General features: G+C 36.7%; 1 protein-coding gene across 1 annotated transcript in view; it reads left to right on the top strand.

The window, feature by feature from the left end:
• The window catches only part of FBN2 (fibrillin 2), a 292288-nt gene that overhangs the window by 255767 nt on the left and 16985 nt on the right, over positions 1–19536 (top strand). The window contains exons 49-58 of the mRNA XM_049873163.1: positions 1725–1850; positions 2473–2625; positions 3406–3471; positions 3755–3880; positions 4387–4506; positions 5510–5632; positions 6274–6405; positions 16688–16813; positions 18131–18337; positions 19284–19409. Coding sequence (XP_049729120.1) covers positions 1725–1850; positions 2473–2625; positions 3406–3471; positions 3755–3880; positions 4387–4506; positions 5510–5632; positions 6274–6405; positions 16688–16813; positions 18131–18337; positions 19284–19409 — 1305 coding nt within the window. The remainder of the gene's footprint in view (positions 1–1724; positions 1851–2472; positions 2626–3405; positions 3472–3754; positions 3881–4386; positions 4507–5509; positions 5633–6273; positions 6406–16687; positions 16814–18130; positions 18338–19283; positions 19410–19536) is intronic.

Genomic DNA, 19536 nt, shown 5'->3' on the forward strand with positions numbered 1-19536 from the left:
TGGCACCTTCCTAGGTACTGGAAGTCCAAAATTCCAGTCTCAACTTCAGGTAACTTAACTACTAAATGGGAGAGACTTATTGTAAGTAACATGTTTTATAAAGATACCCTTGCAATACAGCGTGATAAACATTGTAATGGAGGTATGGTCAGGATGTGAGAGCAGAGTAAAAAAAAAAAAAAAAAAAACCCATTGCTGCCGAGTCCATTACAACTCCTAATGACCCTATAGGACAGAGTAGAACTGCCCAGTAGGGTTTTCAGGGAGCAGCTTGTGGATATGAACTGCCGACCTTTTGGTTAGCAGCCGAACTCTTAACTGCTGCACAGCACCCCTAGGGCTCGATCATGATTGTGAGGGGGTGGCATGTCAAAGAGGTGACCACAATGGATTGTGACATTCCAGGTGGCTCTCCCTGGAGGCATGGTGGTTATGCGCTCGGCTGCCAACTCAAAGGTCAGCACTTCAAACCTCCCAGCCGTTCCATCAGAGAAAGAGGTGGTACTTTGCTCCCTTAAATATTACAGCCTTGGAAACCCTGTGGGGCAGTTCTTCTCTGTCATATAGGGTCCCTATGAGTCAGAATCAACTCAGTGACAATGGGTTTAGGTGGCTTTCAAATGTTGGATAGGAAGTTACTGGTCAAAGGACAGGGAACAGAGAGAGACCCTTGGAAACACGAGCATGGCGAGGGGCACTGAATGACCTGAAGGCTGTGCGGAGCCATTGCAGGTGTTCTAAGAAGTGATGTGATAAGACTCATTCATCAAAATCCTGCAGGTATAAATTCAGAACTTAGTATGTGCCAGAGCTGAGGGCAGGCAGCAGTGAACTAGACAGCCCAACGTGTCCTGTCCTCATGGAGCTTACTTCTAATGTGCCTGTAACTGATTCTGTTGTCAAAAAGATTATAAAACTAGTGATGTGTTTTCCCTTCATTAAAAATAACCCATTATATAAGTACTTCCCATGAAAAATGGCCAAGAGTCACTGCCCTTATTAATTACTAAATCCTTATTAATTTCAAGGAACCATTCTGGGGTGGAGAAAGAGCAACAGTAAAATTCTCAAAATATGTCTGAGTCCTCCTAGCTCCATAGACACAGATTTTAAGTAGTTATGATCAGATGTGTATTTTAGAAAGACAACCCTGGTAGCAGTGTGGAAAGAAGTGAGGGGAGATGCAGACCCTGGTTAGGAGACTTTAAGCAACCCAGGCGATAAATTAGGGTGGGTATCGAAGGTACTGAGGTGGAATGGACAGGCTACGTGGCTGCTTGGATATGAAAGTTAAGGGGGGAGGGTGAGATAAGGGAGACTCCAGGACCCCACCTTGGAGTTCTGAGAGGGGCATGAGAAGAGGGAGTTTGGCCATGTTGAGGCTGTGAAGTTTGTGAGATACAGAGCTGGTTCTGTCCACTAGGCAGGTGGACATACAACCCAACTGATCAAGCTTAGGAAGTGGCAGATAAACTAGGGAGTCTTGGTATATGGTTATTGGTTGAAAGTGAATATAATCTCTGAATTCTGAAGCAGTAATTTATTTCTAAACAATAAATTAAACAAATATCCTAATGTAGTTTGTTTCATTTTAAATATTTATCTTAAATATTTATCTTTTGGCTTAATGGACTCTATAATAGTATGGACAGTTATGAATTTTTTCATATATTGAATACTTTATTGACTTGTCTAAATTAACAAATGCTCCTGCTGCTCTGCAGATATAAATGAATGTGATGAGGATCCCAACATCTGTCTTTTTGGTTCCTGCACCAATACTCCAGGGGGCTTCCAGTGCATCTGTCCACCTGGCTTTGTCCTGTCTGATAATGGACGGAGATGCTTTGGTAAGCTTTGGAATGCCAATCCTTCCTCCTTGTTGGCCCTTAGAAACTTCAGAGCTGAATGGTAAGGCCATCATGTTGATGGTTGTCACTACAAAATACAAGTCTGTAGTAAATATATCATCTGTAAACTTAAAATACAGGTCTCAAATGTGTATGCACTGGATATTTTTTTAAGGTACTTTGAATTATTAGCATTGTTTTTACAATTTAAGTGTTATCCTGGTTTGCCATTTTCATTTCATTACTGGCATTATATATATTTCATACATTGGTATATGAGTTGCTATTGGGAATTACCGAGAGTTTTGTTTTCTTTAAGCTGCAATGTAACAATGAAAAAGGAAATTTCTGTATGGGATTCGCTTTGATTTCAGGCCTGGTTTCTCAGGTTTCCTAAGTGTGTTATAAAAATTATTTTTAAACACTTTAGTCAAAACTTTATAGACAGGTCAATTTAAGTTAGCAAATGAAATCAACAATTGGGGATTTTCAGACTGCTAGTCTAATCTCCAGGTCATGTTCTGCCCGTGAGAACTTTTCTGTTGGAAACAGGAAGTTATATACCGATTATTTGTTTTAAACGATCAGTAAGAAGCCCTACAACGTTTGCTTTCTTGATCAGATACTCGCCAGAGCTTCTGCTTTACAAATTTTGAAAACGGAAAGTGTTCTGTGCCCAAAGCTTTCAACACCACAAAAGCAAAGTGCTGTTGCAGTAAGATGCCAGGAGAGGGCTGGGGCGACCCCTGTGAGCTGTGCCCCAAAGACGATGAAGGTAGGAGCAGCGACATTAAACACCTCTCTGTACCACTTTTTGAATATTTGCCAGAAGTCCATTTGACCATGTGGTTTATGAATATTTTGAGAGTGAATTAATCCCCTCAGGTATAAGGTTTGATGTTTCAGTGAGCAGCTGACTTTGAGGAACTCTTTTCAACTTTCGTATTTGACATGTGTAAGTGCAAGTAGGGGTTTCCCTGTTATTTCAGGTTTTTTCCAAGGTTGGTACACTTGCTTTCTAAAGAATGAATTTGAGAGGTGCAGGGCAGGAGATACAAGGAGGGGGTGAAAATTATACTCCAAATTGCTACAGGAGTCCCACGTGGGTATTGTATCACAGGCTGTGGCTCTCAGAATATTATATAAGATTCTGAGAAGCTGAGTCCGCACACACAATGGCTGTTTTCAGCAGGGGACCGACAGCCTCACCAGTCCTGTTATAGCAGAAAAAGACAGCACAGGTGAATTGTAGGTTAGTTCCTAGCAAGCTGGCAGTCGGGGGTCCATCTGGCTACTCAGTGTTAATGGAGCAAACAGAAGAAGCAGGCACTCTCAGCAGGTGGCATCCTGGACAGAGCCCGCTGAGCTCAGGTGGCCTTCTTGAGATAATGCTCAAGTGTTGCTTTTAAAGTAAATCATAAAAATAAAGACTCTTGTTAAAGACAGATTTGTAGAGGAAAAATAATTAAGCACAATTTTACGTATACTGTAATCTCTTGAACTCTTTGATAGTTTAGACTCTCCAGTGATGCAGGATTTGTGTTTTTCTCTGTAGTTGCCTTCCAGGATCTGTGTCCATATGGCCATGGAACGGTCCCTAGTCTTCATGATACACGTGAAGGTGTGGTTTGATATATTCTTTTCCTGTATTCTTTTTTATGTGCATATATGTTTATTTTATAAATCATGCTGTTTGTACTATATTGTATTTAATATATACAATATATATTGTATCTCATGTATTAAATTTATCATAAGATATATTGCGATATGAGATAATATGTCTTTCTCTGGTAAAAGAAATGTTTACATGTTTTAGAAACTTTAGTCTGTGTCGAATGATATATACAGTATTGGCATCAATTTTTATATGTGGAAGTTCATGAGCAACCCTATTGTTTTAGATGTCAATGAATGTCTTGAGAGTCCAGGCATTTGTTCCAATGGTCAGTGTATCAACACAGATGGATCTTTTCGCTGTGAGTGCCCCATGGGTTACAACCTTGATTACACGGGAGTGCGCTGTGTAGGTGAGTATTGGCTCCACGTTACACAGTTGGAAAGTCCTATTTTATTTTTCATATTCAGCAAAAGATCTCTCAGATACCTTGGGTGGTCGTGGAATTTACAAAGCCAGGATAAGTAACTAGTAGTAACATTTTTCAGTCTGACCCGGTTTATGTGAAGATGGAAAGAGTTGCCCCACCTCTGCTTTCTAACAGATACACAGACGCTGATATGTCTAGAGACTCAGAAACACCAAAATCCACTGACTGGGGGAGAGAGCAGTTTTACTTCATGGCTTTCCATGCTGCCCTTATAGCGGAGGACCACTTCCCTTTTCTGGACTTGTGGTCTGTAGGACAGCATGGCTGTCCAGTGCTCCGAGCATTGCACACTGGATCCTTCAGGGTCTGCACTGTGTAAGGGCCGGCCAGCCAGGAAAGGTGTGAGGGCGAGTGTGAGTATTCATGGGCATACACCTGTGAAAGCAAAAGTTCTCCTAACTTTGTGGCACTTGCTTGTTCTTTTTCAGATACTGATGAATGTTCAATTGGCAATCCATGTGGAAATGGTACATGTACCAATGTTATTGGAAGTTTTGAATGTAATTGCAATGATGGCTTCGAGCCTGGGCCCATGATGAATTGTGAAGGCAAGTGATCCTTTACTTAAGTATTATCACTTCTAGATACAGTTTTTTTTTTTTAATATCTCAATCTTTATATTGTTCTGTTGTTCTGCAGACAGTCATATTGTTTGAGTGTGTTTTCCTTTTTTATATTGTTCTGTTGTTCTGCAGACAGTCATATTGTTTGTGAGTGTGTTTTCCTTTCCTCAGTGAGCATAGTTACAGTAGCTGCCTTAAACCGTTGTCTAATTAAGCATCTAGGTCATTTTGGGTTAGAAACTGTTGGTTGTCTTTTCCTTAGAGATGGGGTCACATTTTCCTGTCTCTTCAGTATGTTGGTTAATTTTGGATTAAACCCTAGATATTGTGAATGATATTCTCTGGAGTCAGTTATAGTATTCCAAAGAATGTTGGTGCCCTTTTTTTTTTTTGCAGGCAGTTAACTCGGGTAGACTCAAATAGTAGACTGTCACGCCTGTGGTGGGATGTGGCTCAGATTTCAGTTCTGTTTTTTAAACTTCAGTTGCCAGCTTCTTTGATTTTGCCCTGTAGATGCATGGTGCAACCAGCAGTTTATGCAAAAAAGTAGCATTTCTCCTTCTCTGGCCCTCTCCTTTCCAGAGGGTTTCCCCTCCCACTCTAGTGGCCCTGGTTACACCCAAGACTCCTTCCCTCAGGTTCCTCTGGACAGAAGATGGGAAGGATTTCTATCAGATATTTAGCTGCCAAGTACTGCTGCCGCCCTCAGGCTGATATTAAAAAAAAAAAAAAAAACGGGGAACTTCTTGCTAGTTGCTTACCCCATTTCAACTCACCAGTAAAAACTGCCTGCTTTTGTTCAGTCTCCAGAGTTTATAGCTGTTATTTGTGGTAGAACAGGTTTGTTAGGCACTCAATCTTCCATATACCAGAAGCTCTGTTATCATATTGCTTTCTGTATGACCTCCAGGTAAGATTATGGGTGATTATTTAAACAAATAATTAGAACTCTAGGCTGAGCATATGCCTGCCCATTGTTTTTGACCAGACATCAATGAGTGTGCCCAGAACCCGCTGCTCTGTGCTTTTCGCTGCATGAACACCTTCGGGTCCTACGAATGCACGTGCCCCATTGGCTATGCCCTAAGGGAAGACCAGAAGATGTGCAAAGGTAAGGCCATTCAGATGAGAAAATCAAAACTTCATTGCCACGCTAGAAACATACTTTATAGTCCTTAGCTATCTTCTTCTAGAAATTTACAGAATGACAGCATCTTGCCAGCAGATTTCCACACCCAGGTATCATGACACTTGATGGTCCATCCAACCAGGTCAAAGACAAAACAGGTTGAAGACCTCACCATTGTCATACTCTTAGGCTCTTACTAAAGCAGAGATTTCCTATAGGGTCTCTATGAGCTGGAATCAACTCAACGACAACAGCTTTGGGTTTTGGGTTGCAATTTCTTGAAACTTGTATAAATCTGGAAATACAGCCAACAACTGAAAAAGGCTGGCTCCTCCTTTTCCTGTCACACAAATGGGTTTCATCTTAAGAGCAAGAAGACTGAAAATATGACTTAAAGTATTAAACAGGGAAAAAGATGTGGCAGTCTGCCTCTGTAAAGATTACAGCCTTGGAAACCCTATGGGGCAGTTCTACTCTGTTCTATAAGGTTCACTATGAGTCAGAATCAACTTAATGGGAACAGGTTTGTTTTTTGGGTTTTCTTTTTTTGTAAAGTACTAAACTGTAGCCTGCCCCTTAGAAGTTCCTATTTTTATTTTTTTCCTTTTAAAAATATTTTATAGATCTAGATGAATGTGCAGAAGGATTACATGACTGTGAATCTAGAGGCATGATGTGTAAGAACCTGATCGGCACGTTCATGTGCATCTGCCCACCGGGAATGGCCCGAAAGCCTGATGGAGAAGGCTGTGTAGGTAAGGCACATATGCAAGTAGACACAGAGGAAAAGGTTTAGCAAGATAAACTGCCGTTAATAGAAGAAACTAATGCCAGGGAAAGTATTGAGATTAGAGGTTAGTGGCCTAAAGTGAATGTAACCTTATCTGTAAATTATATACTTTTACAAAAGAGCAAATTCCTACATGTGTAATAAAAATTCACTTTAAAATGCATACATAACCCATCAGAGTATGATTGAATTTTTGTATTTTCTTTAAACCTATTAGATGTTTCATTGAGAAACTCTGCTTAGTAAAGTTATAATAGGCCAGCGTCATAGATTTAATTCTATAATGGGTCTTTTAAAAGCATTATTCCTTCAAATCACACAAACCAGAAAGTTAACCTAAATCATGTTTGCAGAATGATACCTGTTCTTCAGAATTTAGCATGAGGCAACTATGTATAAAAAAAATTGTATAGAAGTATGGAAATAGACATTGGAAACCATCCTGTCATCTCATTGTACATGAGATTCATTTCATTTCTTTCTGTTGTTTTATTTATTTATGTGTGTGCGTTCAAATTTCATCTAGCTAAAGTACTTAGAAATGTGTTTTAACTTTTATGCATGGAAAGTTTATTTTGTAACTAGCTCAATTTTACATTGTCCTGTTACTACATTTATATGTATATCTGCTTGGAAGAGGGGATAGACAGCATACTTGGATTAAGAGCCCAGGTTTTTGGACCTGGATCTGCCATATGTAAGGAGCTGGAAGACCTGAAAGTGGCTTAATTCTCTGTGCCTCACTTTGTTCATCTATACAGTAAGAAGCTTAGTCTACACGATTTGGGGATGAAAGAAGGTACCCGTTCTAGCTCTAATAGTCTATGATCCTCTGAACTTAACTTTTGAAAGAAAAGACCCAGGGAAGCATTATATACATTTTCATTTTTTAAAAAGATGCTACAAAAGATACAGGTTCTGAAATTTTTCTGATTCTCAAGCTTTTCATTATTCGATGCTGATAGCTGAAACTTCTGCAGAACTTTTTTGATCAACAGAAAACTTAATACAGAAGTTCCATTTTTTGTACTAAACATGTTTTTACAGTTAAAAATTGGATAATACACAGCCAAAATATTATTATAAATTGTGTTTATGAATTTTAGGATGAAACATAAAGCCACAAAAAAAAAAAATCAGTAAAAATGCTGAATACTGGAAATTGGAATCTTAACAAAATTACAAAAAAATGTCACTTGCAATAGAAACTAAAAGTATTAAAGGCTAGGAGATTAAAATTATGCATGAAATCTAAAAACCTCTGTAAAATAACTTGTAAACTTAATCAAAGATGGAGACTTGACTATACAATATTTTACCCTAGTAGTTATTTGTTAAGTAATCAAATAAATGAATGGAGAAACCTACTAAATATAAAAACATTGCCAAGATCATTAATGAAAATGCCAACCTTTTTAGATTCACTAAAATTTCTAAATGTAATTAAGGGGAAAGGAAGGCTTGTTTTTGGAAATGATATAGTAGTGTTACCTCAGTCCCATCCCTTGAAGATTTTAGAAGTATACAGGTGTAAAGAGACTGTCTTAGTTTAAACAAGGACATGATCACTACTACAGATTCTGAAGACTATCTGTCAAATACTATAGAAGTGTCAACCAAAAACATGCAAGACGTGGAAAACTAGCATACTCTTCTTTAGACTTTGGCAGAGTAAAGATTTCTCTAAAAGCAACTGTCCCAATTTAGAAAGACTGTCCAGTGATCTTTGATTAGATGAATAAGGACATAGGTAGTCAATGGGAGAACTGTGCGTGTTTTTGTACAGGCCCAGCTCTATACAGCAATGTCAAGAAAGGTAGAGAAAAGGAAAAAATACAGTAACATGCTATTATAATTATGAACAAACTAGTTTCTGGGTGTGGAGGCTGCTGCAGGTAAGATAGGAAGCTGACAGGGAAGAAGGAATTATTAGAGATTCTAAAACTTAAAGAACATTACTCAGAGCCACATTGACCTAAATAACCTGAAAACCTGAGAGTACATGTTCAGAGGTCAGAGAGCATAACAGATTTGTTGGGAGAATATTCATACAATAAACATGAATTGAAAATGTAAACTATGCCCAGGTCAGCACCACTGACCTTCTTCTACACTAACAGCAAATAGCTGAACTAAAGAAGCTGCTCAAAGAGGCATAATGACACAAGTCTGCAACTAATGTATACATGATGAGGAAAGAAAGAAAAATAAACAAGAAACAGATTAAACACCTCAGGAAATGGCAGAACAGTTTAGAAAAATAGTTTTCATAATACGCACAAGATCTCACTAGATAAAAATTCAAAGAGATACAAGAGATTGAAAAAGAGAAGGTAAGACAGTGTGCCATGAGACAATGAATTAGCAGAGCTCAGGAAAATCAGTCAATAAATAAAATTACCATAGAAATTAAAGTGACAGTAGAAAGTCTAATAAAACGTAGAAAGGGGCAAGAACACAATTAGGTATATGGATATGGAAGTGATTAACGAGAAGATAACAGGTGGGGAAGCCAAAGAAGATATGTGTACATAATTGAAGTCCCTGAAAAAGAAAACTGAACAGAAAAAATATTCAAATATATTTGAGTAATTGCATTAGAAACCTTGTAGAAACTATTTAAATCTGCATTTCAAAAGAGCGTACTACCCCATAAGAAACTGTTTCACAACAGTTGTTCATTTATTCATTTACGTTTATTAAACACTTGCCATCATCTGGTTGCTGAAGACACAGTAATAAACTAGATAGACAAGTCCCTTGCTCTCAAGTAGTGTACATTCTGGTGGATGAGAAACAGTAAGTAAATCAACATGAAGATTTCATATAGTGATTGGGTGGGAGCTACTTAAGAATATAGGTTCAAGGAAGCTTTCTCTGATAAGGTGACATCTGAGCTGAGAACCAGAAATGAGAAATAAGGAAAAAGCAAGAACAAAGACCCCTAAGATAGGAATGAAGACCAGTGTAACTGGAGTTTGTTCCAGGAGGAGAGCGGCAAGAATTGAGGTCCAAAGATAGGCAAAGGCATTGTAGACCCTGGTAAGGAATTTGGTTTTATGCTAAGTACACATGGCAGAGTGATTCAGAGTGTGGGGCCTTGAGATGGGCTGTGAATATGAGAAATCTAGTTTCAGATTTACTAGCTCTATGACCTTGAATAGGTGGGCTTACTACCTCAAATTCCTCTTCTAAAAACAAATAGGGATAATAAGAGCACTTAGAGGGTTGTTGTAAGGATTAAATTAGTGAGTTCATATAAAGCCCTTATATGCTTGACATACCATAAAACCCCAATTAAGTGTTAGTTGTTATTACTAATTTATATCTTAAAAGACTCTGCCTGCTGTGTAGGTAATAAATTTTAGGAGGAGAGAAGCAGAAACTGGGATTTCATTTAGGTGGCTTTTGTAATCATCAGATGAGAAACAAGGAGGTTTAGACTAGGACTATAGCATTGTGGAAGAAGAGTGAAGATTCAGAATATATTTTGGAGATCATCATCAGAACATGCTGATGGACTGATTCAATATGGTAGATGAAAGAAGAGAGACATAAACTGTGACTTCTAGGATTTTTACTTGAATAGTTGGTTAGATGATGCTATTATTTACTGATATGGAAAAAACTGAAAGAAACAGGTTTGGTGGGGAGAACAGAAGAATAATGTTCTCTCTTGAACATGTTAAGTGTCAGACATGTCTCAGCTTTCTAAGTGGTGGACAGATGTACTTACGAGCTATACACTAAAAAAAGGATAGCCAGCAAGATAGGAAATTATCCAAGAGAATGTGGTATCATGAGAGTCAAAGGAATGTATTATTCAAGAAGTGAGGGAGTGGTTGGTTGTGTATAATGCTGTTGAAATGTAGAGAATAGAGAATGAATAATTAAATTTGGTGACCTTGTCAGGAGCAGTTTCAGTGAAGGGGTAGAGCAAGTGGTTAAAGAATCAGAGATGAGATAGTGGAGACTACAACCATACATCATTCTTTCATCAAGAAATTTTGCTCTGAAGGGGAACAAAGAAATGTGGCAGTGGCTGGAGGAGTAATATGTAGTTAAGAGAGAGGATTTTTTTTTTTTTAAAAGATGGAAGTTACTAGACAATGTATACTGAGGAGCACAACCGATTGAAAAAGGCTGAGGAGAAATAAGGGATAATTCTGAGATCCTAGAAGACATTCCAGAGCACAAGTGTGTAGAAGGGCTGCCTTTGAGAAAAACCACAGATACTTCATCCACTGAAAGAGAATTAAAGGTCGAAAGTGGTTAATAGTGGAAAGATGAAGGAGTCTTGTCTTAAGAAAGAAAGATGAAGAAATTAGGAGCATGAACATGCTAGGAAGCACAGTAGGATTGTCAGGGGAGTGTTGAATACCCATTTGAGATTTGAATCATGAATTAAAATGAGACCTGTCCTGGTGATATGTTTTATTTTAGCGTGCCATTCTGCATAGGATAGGAATGGAGTAGGATGAGGGAAGTGAGGATTTGACAGGAGTGATGTACAATGAAAAAGTCAGTACTTGAAGGTTTTAATAGTTTATAGGAAGTAGAGTGCTTGAAATCAAAATTTAATAGGTGGTGGCACATCCCACCAAGATAATACCCTCATAAAGTTATGAATTTCAACAACAACAAAAAGAAAGAAAAACATTCTGGAGGCATCCAGGCAGAAAAGAATGTTACTTGCAAATTAAAAAAAAAAAAACCTCAGGCTTTTTTTCCAGCTACTTTCAGTAATTCTCAGTGCTAAAGACAGTAAAGCAAAAGTAATTAAGAATTTGATGCACATCAAGCCATCTTTCAAATACAAAAGTGACGTTATACATCATTAAACGTGAAGAACACTAGCAGTATATCCAGTAATAGCCCTTTTTGAAAAAAAAATACTTTGTATTTCAGTTGTCTGAATTTAAGTAAAATAAAAGCAAATGATGTTAGGCATAGGATTAGATCAAGATGGCAGACCTCGTACCATCAGATTCTAGAAATAACAGAAACTATACAATTTTTTAAAATTCAGTTTTTAAAAACCTTAACTCATTATCCTTGTGCATGTTTTAAATTTAACAAGTGTTTGTTTTAATCTAAGCAGTTAAAAATACATACAACAAGACACCTCATGGTGAATTTCAGAACACTTAAGAGCAAAGTGAAAACCCTTAAAGCTTTCAGAGACAGAAGCCAGATTGCCTGTAAACAAACAGTAACACTGAAGAAGAAAACAATGCAGCAATATTTTCAAAATATTCTAAAGGACAAAAATCTTAAACTTTAAGTCCTACACCCAATCGATTGTGAAAAAACAAAAAAAGACATTGTCAGAAATGAAAATGTTATCTGCCACCCACATACCCTCTGAAATAATTACCATAATTACCACGTGGTGTATTCTAATATATTTTTGTAATTTAAATAGATGTTGATAGTAAACAAAAAATATAACAATGAAAATTTCTAGATCACATCAACACGAGAGGTAGTACTGGGAGACAGCAAAGAGAAGTAAATTAATGCCAAGGTCCTTGATACAGGCAACAAATTAGATAATCTAACTGGCAAATTCCTAGAAATACCTAAACTGACTCCAAAAGAAATAGAAAATCTCAATAGACCTATAACAAGTAAAGACATTGGATCAGTAATCAAAAACTCCCGTCTACCCCTCAAAAAAAGCCCAGAATCAGATGACTTCCCCTGGTAAATTCTACCATTTAAAGAAATATCAACACCATTTCTTCTTAAACTCTTCAAAATATAGAAAATATAGAAGAGACCAGCATTACCCTAATACCAAAGCCAAATAAAGATACCACAAGGAAAGAAAGTTATAGACTCACATCCTTCATAAATACAAATGTAAAAATCCTCAACAAAATACTAGCAAACCAAATCTAACAGCATATTAAAAGGATTATACACCATGGCAGGTGGGATTCTTCCCAAGAATTCAAGTGTGATTGAACATAAGAAAATCAACCAATGCAATACAATGGAAAAAAAAAAAATTCATTTGATGCAGAAATGGCTTTTGACAAAACCCCAACCCTCTTTCTTCATAAAAACACTCAGGAAACTAGGAATGGAAGGTTACTTCCTCAACATGATGGAACATGTATGAAAAATCCACATCTAACCACAATGAGATACCACCTCACCCTCATTCAAATGGAAATGATTTTAAAAAGGGGGGCAGGAACTACAGGTTTGGTGAGGCTGTAGAAAAACTGGAACCCTCTTCCATTATTGGTGGGAATGTAAAATGGTACAGCCACTGTGGAAAACAGTTTGGCGCTTCCTCAAAAAGTTGGACATAAAACTACTTTATAACAAAGCAATCACAATTCGAGGTATACACCCAGAAGTTGTGAAAGCAGGAATGCAAACCGAAACCTGTACACCAATGTTCACTGCAGCACTTTTTATGTTAGCCAAAACAAGGAAACAACCGAAATGTATATCAGCAGATGAATGGTTCAATAAAATGTGGTATATACATAAAATGGAATATCAGCCATAAAGAGAAATGAAGTGCTGATACATGCAAGAACATGAATGAACCTTGGAAGCATTATGCTGAGTGAAATTAGTCACAAAGGACAAATACTGTTATGATCTCACTTATAAGAAATACATATATAAAAACTAAAGATTATTAGTGGTTACCAGGGGAAAACCCTGGTGGTATAGTGGTTAAGAACTACGGCTGCTAATCAAAATCTTGGCAGTTCAGAATCTACCAGGCGCTCCTTGGAAACCCTATGGGGTAGTTCTGCTCTGTCCTGTTGGGTTACTATGAGTCAGAATCAACTTGATGGCAATGAGTTTGGTTTTGGTTTTATGGGGTAGGCGGGAAGGGAGAGAGAGTTTTTGCTTAGAGGGCGTTGAGTTTATGTTAATGGTGGTAGAATAAGTTGGAAAAGGAAAGCGATAATGGTTGTATAACATGAAGAATATAATCAGCGTCATTGAGTTATATATGTAGAAACTGTTGACTTGGTGAATGTTTTCTTGTGTGTATTTTTACCACAAAAAAAAAAAAAAAAAACCACACAGCTAATACCATACTTAATGGTTAAAGACTGGAAGCATTCCCCCTACAGTGAGGAACAAGACAGGAATGCCTGCTTTCACCATAGCTAGTCAACACTGTACTGGAAGCCCTAGCCAGAGCAATTAGGCAAGGAAGAGAAATAAAAGGCGTTTATATTGGAAAAGAAGAAGTAAGTCTACCTTTATTCACAAATGACATTGATTCTATATATAAAATATCCCACAGAATCAAGAAGAAAAATACTAGAGCTAATAAATTCGACAAAGTTGCAGGGTACAAAAATAAACACATACAAAAATCAGTTGTCTTTCTATATACTAACAATGAATAACCCAAAAATGAAATTAAAAAACAATTCCAATTACAGTAGTATCTAAAAGAATAAAATGCCTAGGAATAACTTTTAAGTCTTGTACAAGACAACTACAAAACATTGCTGAAAGAAACTGATGAATACCAAGGATTCGAAGACTTAATATTGTTAAGATGTCAGTATAATCCAAAGTATTCTACAGATTTAATGCAATCCCTATCAAAATTCCAACAGTCTTTTTTGCCAAAATGGAAAAGCTGACCCTCAAATTCGTATGAATTGAAACAGGCCCTAAACAGTCAAAACTATCTTGAAAAAGAACACAACGTTGAAGGATCCACACTTCCCAATTTCAAAACTTATTATAAGGCTACGGTAGTCAAAATAGTGTAGTACTAACATAAGGATAGACATAGAGACAAATGAAAGAAATGTGAGTTAAGAAATAAGGCCATTCATCTATGGCCAGTTTATTTTTTAAAAGGGTGCCTAGTCCATTCAATGGGGAAAGAGTAGTTTAACAAATGCTGTTGGAACAACTAATTTCCATGCACAAAAGAATAAAGTTTGACTCCTGCCTCACACCATATATAAAAATTAACTCGATGGAACAACATCCTAACTATAAGAGCTAAAGCCATAAAACTAATAGAAGAAAGCACAGAATTAAATCTTCATGGGCTTGAGTTTAGCAATGGATTCTCACATATGACACTAAAAAGCACAAGCAACAAAAGAAAACAACTTCAACTTTATCAGAATTAAAAAACTTTTTTTGCATCAAAGGACATTATCAGGAAAGTGAAAAGAGAACCCACAGAATGGGAGGAACTATTTGTAAATCATATTAACATAATAGTTTAATATCCAGAATATATATGGAAGTCCTACAACTCAGTAATAAAAATACAAAGAACTCAATTAAAAAATGAGCAAAGGACTTGAATAGACATTTCTCCAGAGAAGATACAGAAATGGCCAATTAGCACATGAAAAGATGTCCAAGAGCATTAGTCATTAAAAAAAAAAAATTTTTTTTAGTCATTAGGGAAATACAAATCAAAACCACAATGAGATACCACTTCACACCCACTAGGATAGCTATTATCCAAATAATGAAAAATAACAAGTGTTGGTGAGGATGTGGGGAAATTGGAACCCTTGTGCTTTAAGAGTGGAAATTGTAAAATGGTGCAGCCGCTATGGAAAACAGTGTGTCGGTTCCTCAGAAGTTAAACAGAATAAACATATGACCCAGCAATTCCACTCTTAGGTATATTTCCAGAAGAATTGAAAGCAGGCACTCAGATACTTGTACACTGATATTCATAGCAGCGTTATTCACAATAGCCAAAAGGTAAAAACAACACAACTGTCCGTCAACAGATGAATGGATAGGCAAAATGTGGCATATACATACTACAACACAATATTACTCAGCCTTAAAAAGGGATAAGGTTTTAATATATGTTGCAACATGGATGAACCTTGAAAACGTTATGCTAAGTAAAGCAAGCCAGACATAAAAGTATAAATATATTACCTCATTTATATGAAATATGTAGAATAGGCCAATTCATAGAGACAGAAAATAGGTTAGAGGTTACGGGATGGGGATGGAGAGTTACTGCTTAGTGGGAAAGAAGTTTCTGTTGGGGTAGAAAAAAAGTTTTGGAAATAGATAGTGGTGATGATATACACATGGTAAATATAATTGATATCACTGAATTGCACACTTAAAAATGATTAACATGGCACATTTTGTTGCATATATTTTACTAGAGTAAAAGGTCCAAAAACAATTGTGTGATGGTTACTACTAGAAGAATAAAAAGAGGTTGTATAACTTCCAGACATGAGTTGGGGCAGGAAGGGGGCAGAGGAAACTAGGCTGATCTAAGAAATGTCAAGAGATGGGGGAAAATAGCTTAGTAATTATGACAAGATGTAAATGGGCAGGTGAGAATCCAAACATCAGTAATCCTAATAAATAGTTTAAATTGTGGGTTAAAAGACAAATGTATTTTTATCTTTTTAAATCCAGCTCTGTGTGCTTTTTTACGAGAAATGCATCTACATCAAAATATGAAATAGGGTGAAAATAAAGAATTAGAAAAAGATATTCAGGGAAAATGCTAATTGAAAGAAAGCATGTGCAGTAAAATAAATGTCAGTAAAATTGAAGTTTAAAAATTTTGAAAGTATAAGGATAAAAGGAACAACATAAGAGAGCTCGTCATGAGCTCTCTTATGCACCTAACAAGATGGCTTCAAAAAACCTCAAAGTTTTTTATACAATATCAGACACAATAAGGATATAGGTTTAAAGCTTGTCTAGGAGCTGGTCCCTTATCCCAGGTCTGTGTGGCTTTTACTCTTCTCTCCTTCCCTCCCCAACATCTGCCACCCCTCCGCCCCCAGCCTCGCTCTCATATCACATAAACTAACACCTTCTTCCCCAGAGTCCTTCCTCTCCTTGTCTGGCCTCTCAGGTTAAATCTGTCCCTTTTTCGAGACCTATTTCCCAATTCTTTATCAAGCACCATGCCTTCCTCACAGAACAGAAAGAGAGAGGCTATGTTTACAAAGATCCCACCTGGAAGGATGAGAACCTGCTGCCGTTGAGTCGATTCCAACTCATAGAATTTTTTTTTTTTTTTTTAGCAACCCTATAGGGCAGAGTAGAACTGTCCCATAGGAAGGATGAGGGAAAAGTTAAAAATCAATCAGTACTCACATGTGACTAGTTTCTAGCCCATCACATTAGTGTTTTGGTGAAGATCGTTTTAAATAAGATATCATCCATTAGAAGATAATTTGTAGTTTATAATTTTTACAATCTGCCCGTTATTCCCACCATTTGTTTTTCTAAAGATGAAAATGAATGCAGGACCAAGCCAGGAATCTGCGAAAATGGGCGTTGTACTAACATTATTGGAAGCTATAGGTGCGAGTGTAATGAAGGGTTCCAGTTGAGTTCCTCGGGCACTGAATGTCTTGGTAAGTTGACATACAAGTATATTTTACTTGATAAATTAAACATCTGCTTTATGATATCACAGAAGAGTTCTATGTTTACATCCTCTTCTGCTAAAAAGGTCCCTCAATCTGAGTAATTCCCATACCTCTTCCTAAAGGGACACACCTATTAAAACGAAGTATTTGAATATGCGTGTGCTGTGCGCATACCTATGTGTAATGTAAATAATGACCTCAAAATTAAGATTAATTAAGCCTGATGGAAAATGTGACTTTAGTGAGTCAATAAAACTTACATCAGGGGATGATTTAATTCCAAAAGAAAATATTTGCCATGTGAGGTAAGCTCTGCTGATATTAATGCAAAGTAAGTGCAACATTTAAAAGATGCATTGCTTAGTTTTTATCTTGTGATACTGAAAATGCTGTACAAATATCTTGTAGAAAATACAAATCTCAGAAATTGTATTTTAATACTAATGTGTATTGAATATACCCTCTTAGTTATGAGTAGGTGTACAATTATGGACTAGTAAAACTTAAGGGAAATAAAGAGAAAAAGAGCACTTCATAAACTGTTGGACTCATCACTTGATTTGGCAAAAAAATCACGTTTCAAGTATATTAGATTTTTTTTTTTCAGGATGACATCATGTGCTTTAAATCCTAGGAAATTTTTAGTCAAAATATACTTTGCTTATTGTTGCCTTCAATCTAGACCTTTACTAACAATCTTGTAGGAAACAGAAAAGATAACCTACATGGAAAGTATACTTCTGTGTTTATATTACTGTATTTTGCTACTGTGGTTGATAAAATATAGAGAGAGGATTTCTTATTTTCATCAGAGAAGCACCTTTAGATATTTGCTTAGTATAAGTGTTTGAACTATCTCTTAAATGTAGAAAGTAGGAAAGATTAGGTTGAATACCTAGCTCATAACTCTAGAATTTGCTTTTTTAAAAACAAATCTTTATACTCATTTGTTTATTTAAAGGGAAATAATTTTTTTTTCCCTTTCATTTTAATTTTCCACGGTGGTAGTTTACTATCACTTAGCTGCCAATGGATTGAAGAAAACAAAACAAAATGTCCTCAGTAAAGTATCACTGTCAAATCTATTAAACTACTTATAGTCAAAGATTTATGTGTTTACCTCCATCAAGACGTCGTAATCATTAAGCTATATTAAGTGGTTGTCTATCCATAGAGAATACCTATTTTAACTTATTGCTAAGAAGAAAAGCATTGACTGTCCTGTTTCATTTGAAAATCAAGATAATGAAAAGTGTTTCAGTTCCATGACATTTATGCGTATTTTCTACTTTGTCATTTCAGACAATCGACAGGGACTCTGTTTTGCAGAGGTATTGCAGACCATGTGTCAGATGGCGTCCAGCAGCCGCAATCTTGTCACAAAGTCAGAATGCTGCTGTGATGGTGGACGAGGCTGGGGCCACCAGTGTGAACTTTGCCCACTGCCTGGAACTGCCCAGTACAAAAAAATTTGTCCTCATGGCCCAGGATACACCACTGATGGAAGAGGTAAGGAATGGCGGAAACTCATGCATATTATCAATTTGATGCATTTAATTAATTTAGATTAATATGAAGGAAAAATGGTAAAATGATAATAGCTGAAATACCCTGGCGGAGTGGCTGATAGTATGTATGTGTGTATTTGTGCATATATAGAAAAAAATATGTTTTTGTACTGCTTTTTTTTAGGAGATTTAATATTGACATCAAACCTAAGAGATAGAATCTATTATTATTCTCATTTAACAGGTGAGGAAATTGAAGTACAAGGCTAAGATTAGAATATGTAATTTGCTCAAGGTCACCCTCTTTAAGGGACAGACCCAGGAATGGAGCAGATCTGTCTGATCCCAAAGGCCATGCTTGTAACCTTTAAAGTATACTTGCTTTATTTAAATGGTATTTGTTTTGAATGTGCACAGGAACTTATTCTGTTTGTAACGTATTTATGAGTTAGCAAGTCTCAACTGACTACTGGTTTACATTTTTTGTGCAGCTAATTAATATACTATAATGTCTTAAAAAGTAGCATTTTCTTCATTACTACATAGATTCCCCATCCTACGCATGATTGTTTTGCTGTTGAAATCCTTTCTTCAGAGTCCAATACAAGTGTGAATTTGAGGCCAATCTATAGAAAATTATCACAAATTCCAAATTAGTTGAACTATAGAAAACTAGTTTTCTATATCTCAAAAGTAATTCATGCTTAGATTGCAAAGTTCGCCTTAAATAGAACTTGCAACACACCCTTCCTTTATTGTTTCCCATCACTGCAAATTGTTTCTCTTTCCCTTTTATGCTGGCTATTTTTCCAAGTGATGAAAGGTACTCTATCACTATTACGAATGCTGATTGTTCTTCAGCTCATCTCAGTTAATTTCTCTTGGTTTCTAAGCTGCTTGACCCTGGAAATATAGACACTTCCATTTAGTTTTTTTTTGGTCTGCAGATATTGATGAATGTAAAGTCATGCCAAACCTCTGCACAAACGGTCAGTGCATCAACACTATGGGCTCATTCCGATGCTTCTGCAAGGTCGGCTACACCACAGACATCGGTGGAACCTCTTGTGTAGGTAAGGCTACACCTCAACATCTAGGGGGTTGTCAACCATTGTTTCCTACAAGTCACTTACTGTTAGCAGAGTGTCTTTATTATGCAGCTTTGGAATGTGCATTGTATTAAAATGATGCAATTCCTCT

The sequence above is a fragment of the Elephas maximus genome, chromosome 2 (genome assembly GCF_024166365.1).
Source record: "Elephas maximus indicus isolate mEleMax1 chromosome 2, mEleMax1 primary haplotype, whole genome shotgun sequence".
Taxonomy (NCBI): domain Eukaryota; kingdom Metazoa; phylum Chordata; class Mammalia; order Proboscidea; family Elephantidae; genus Elephas; species Elephas maximus.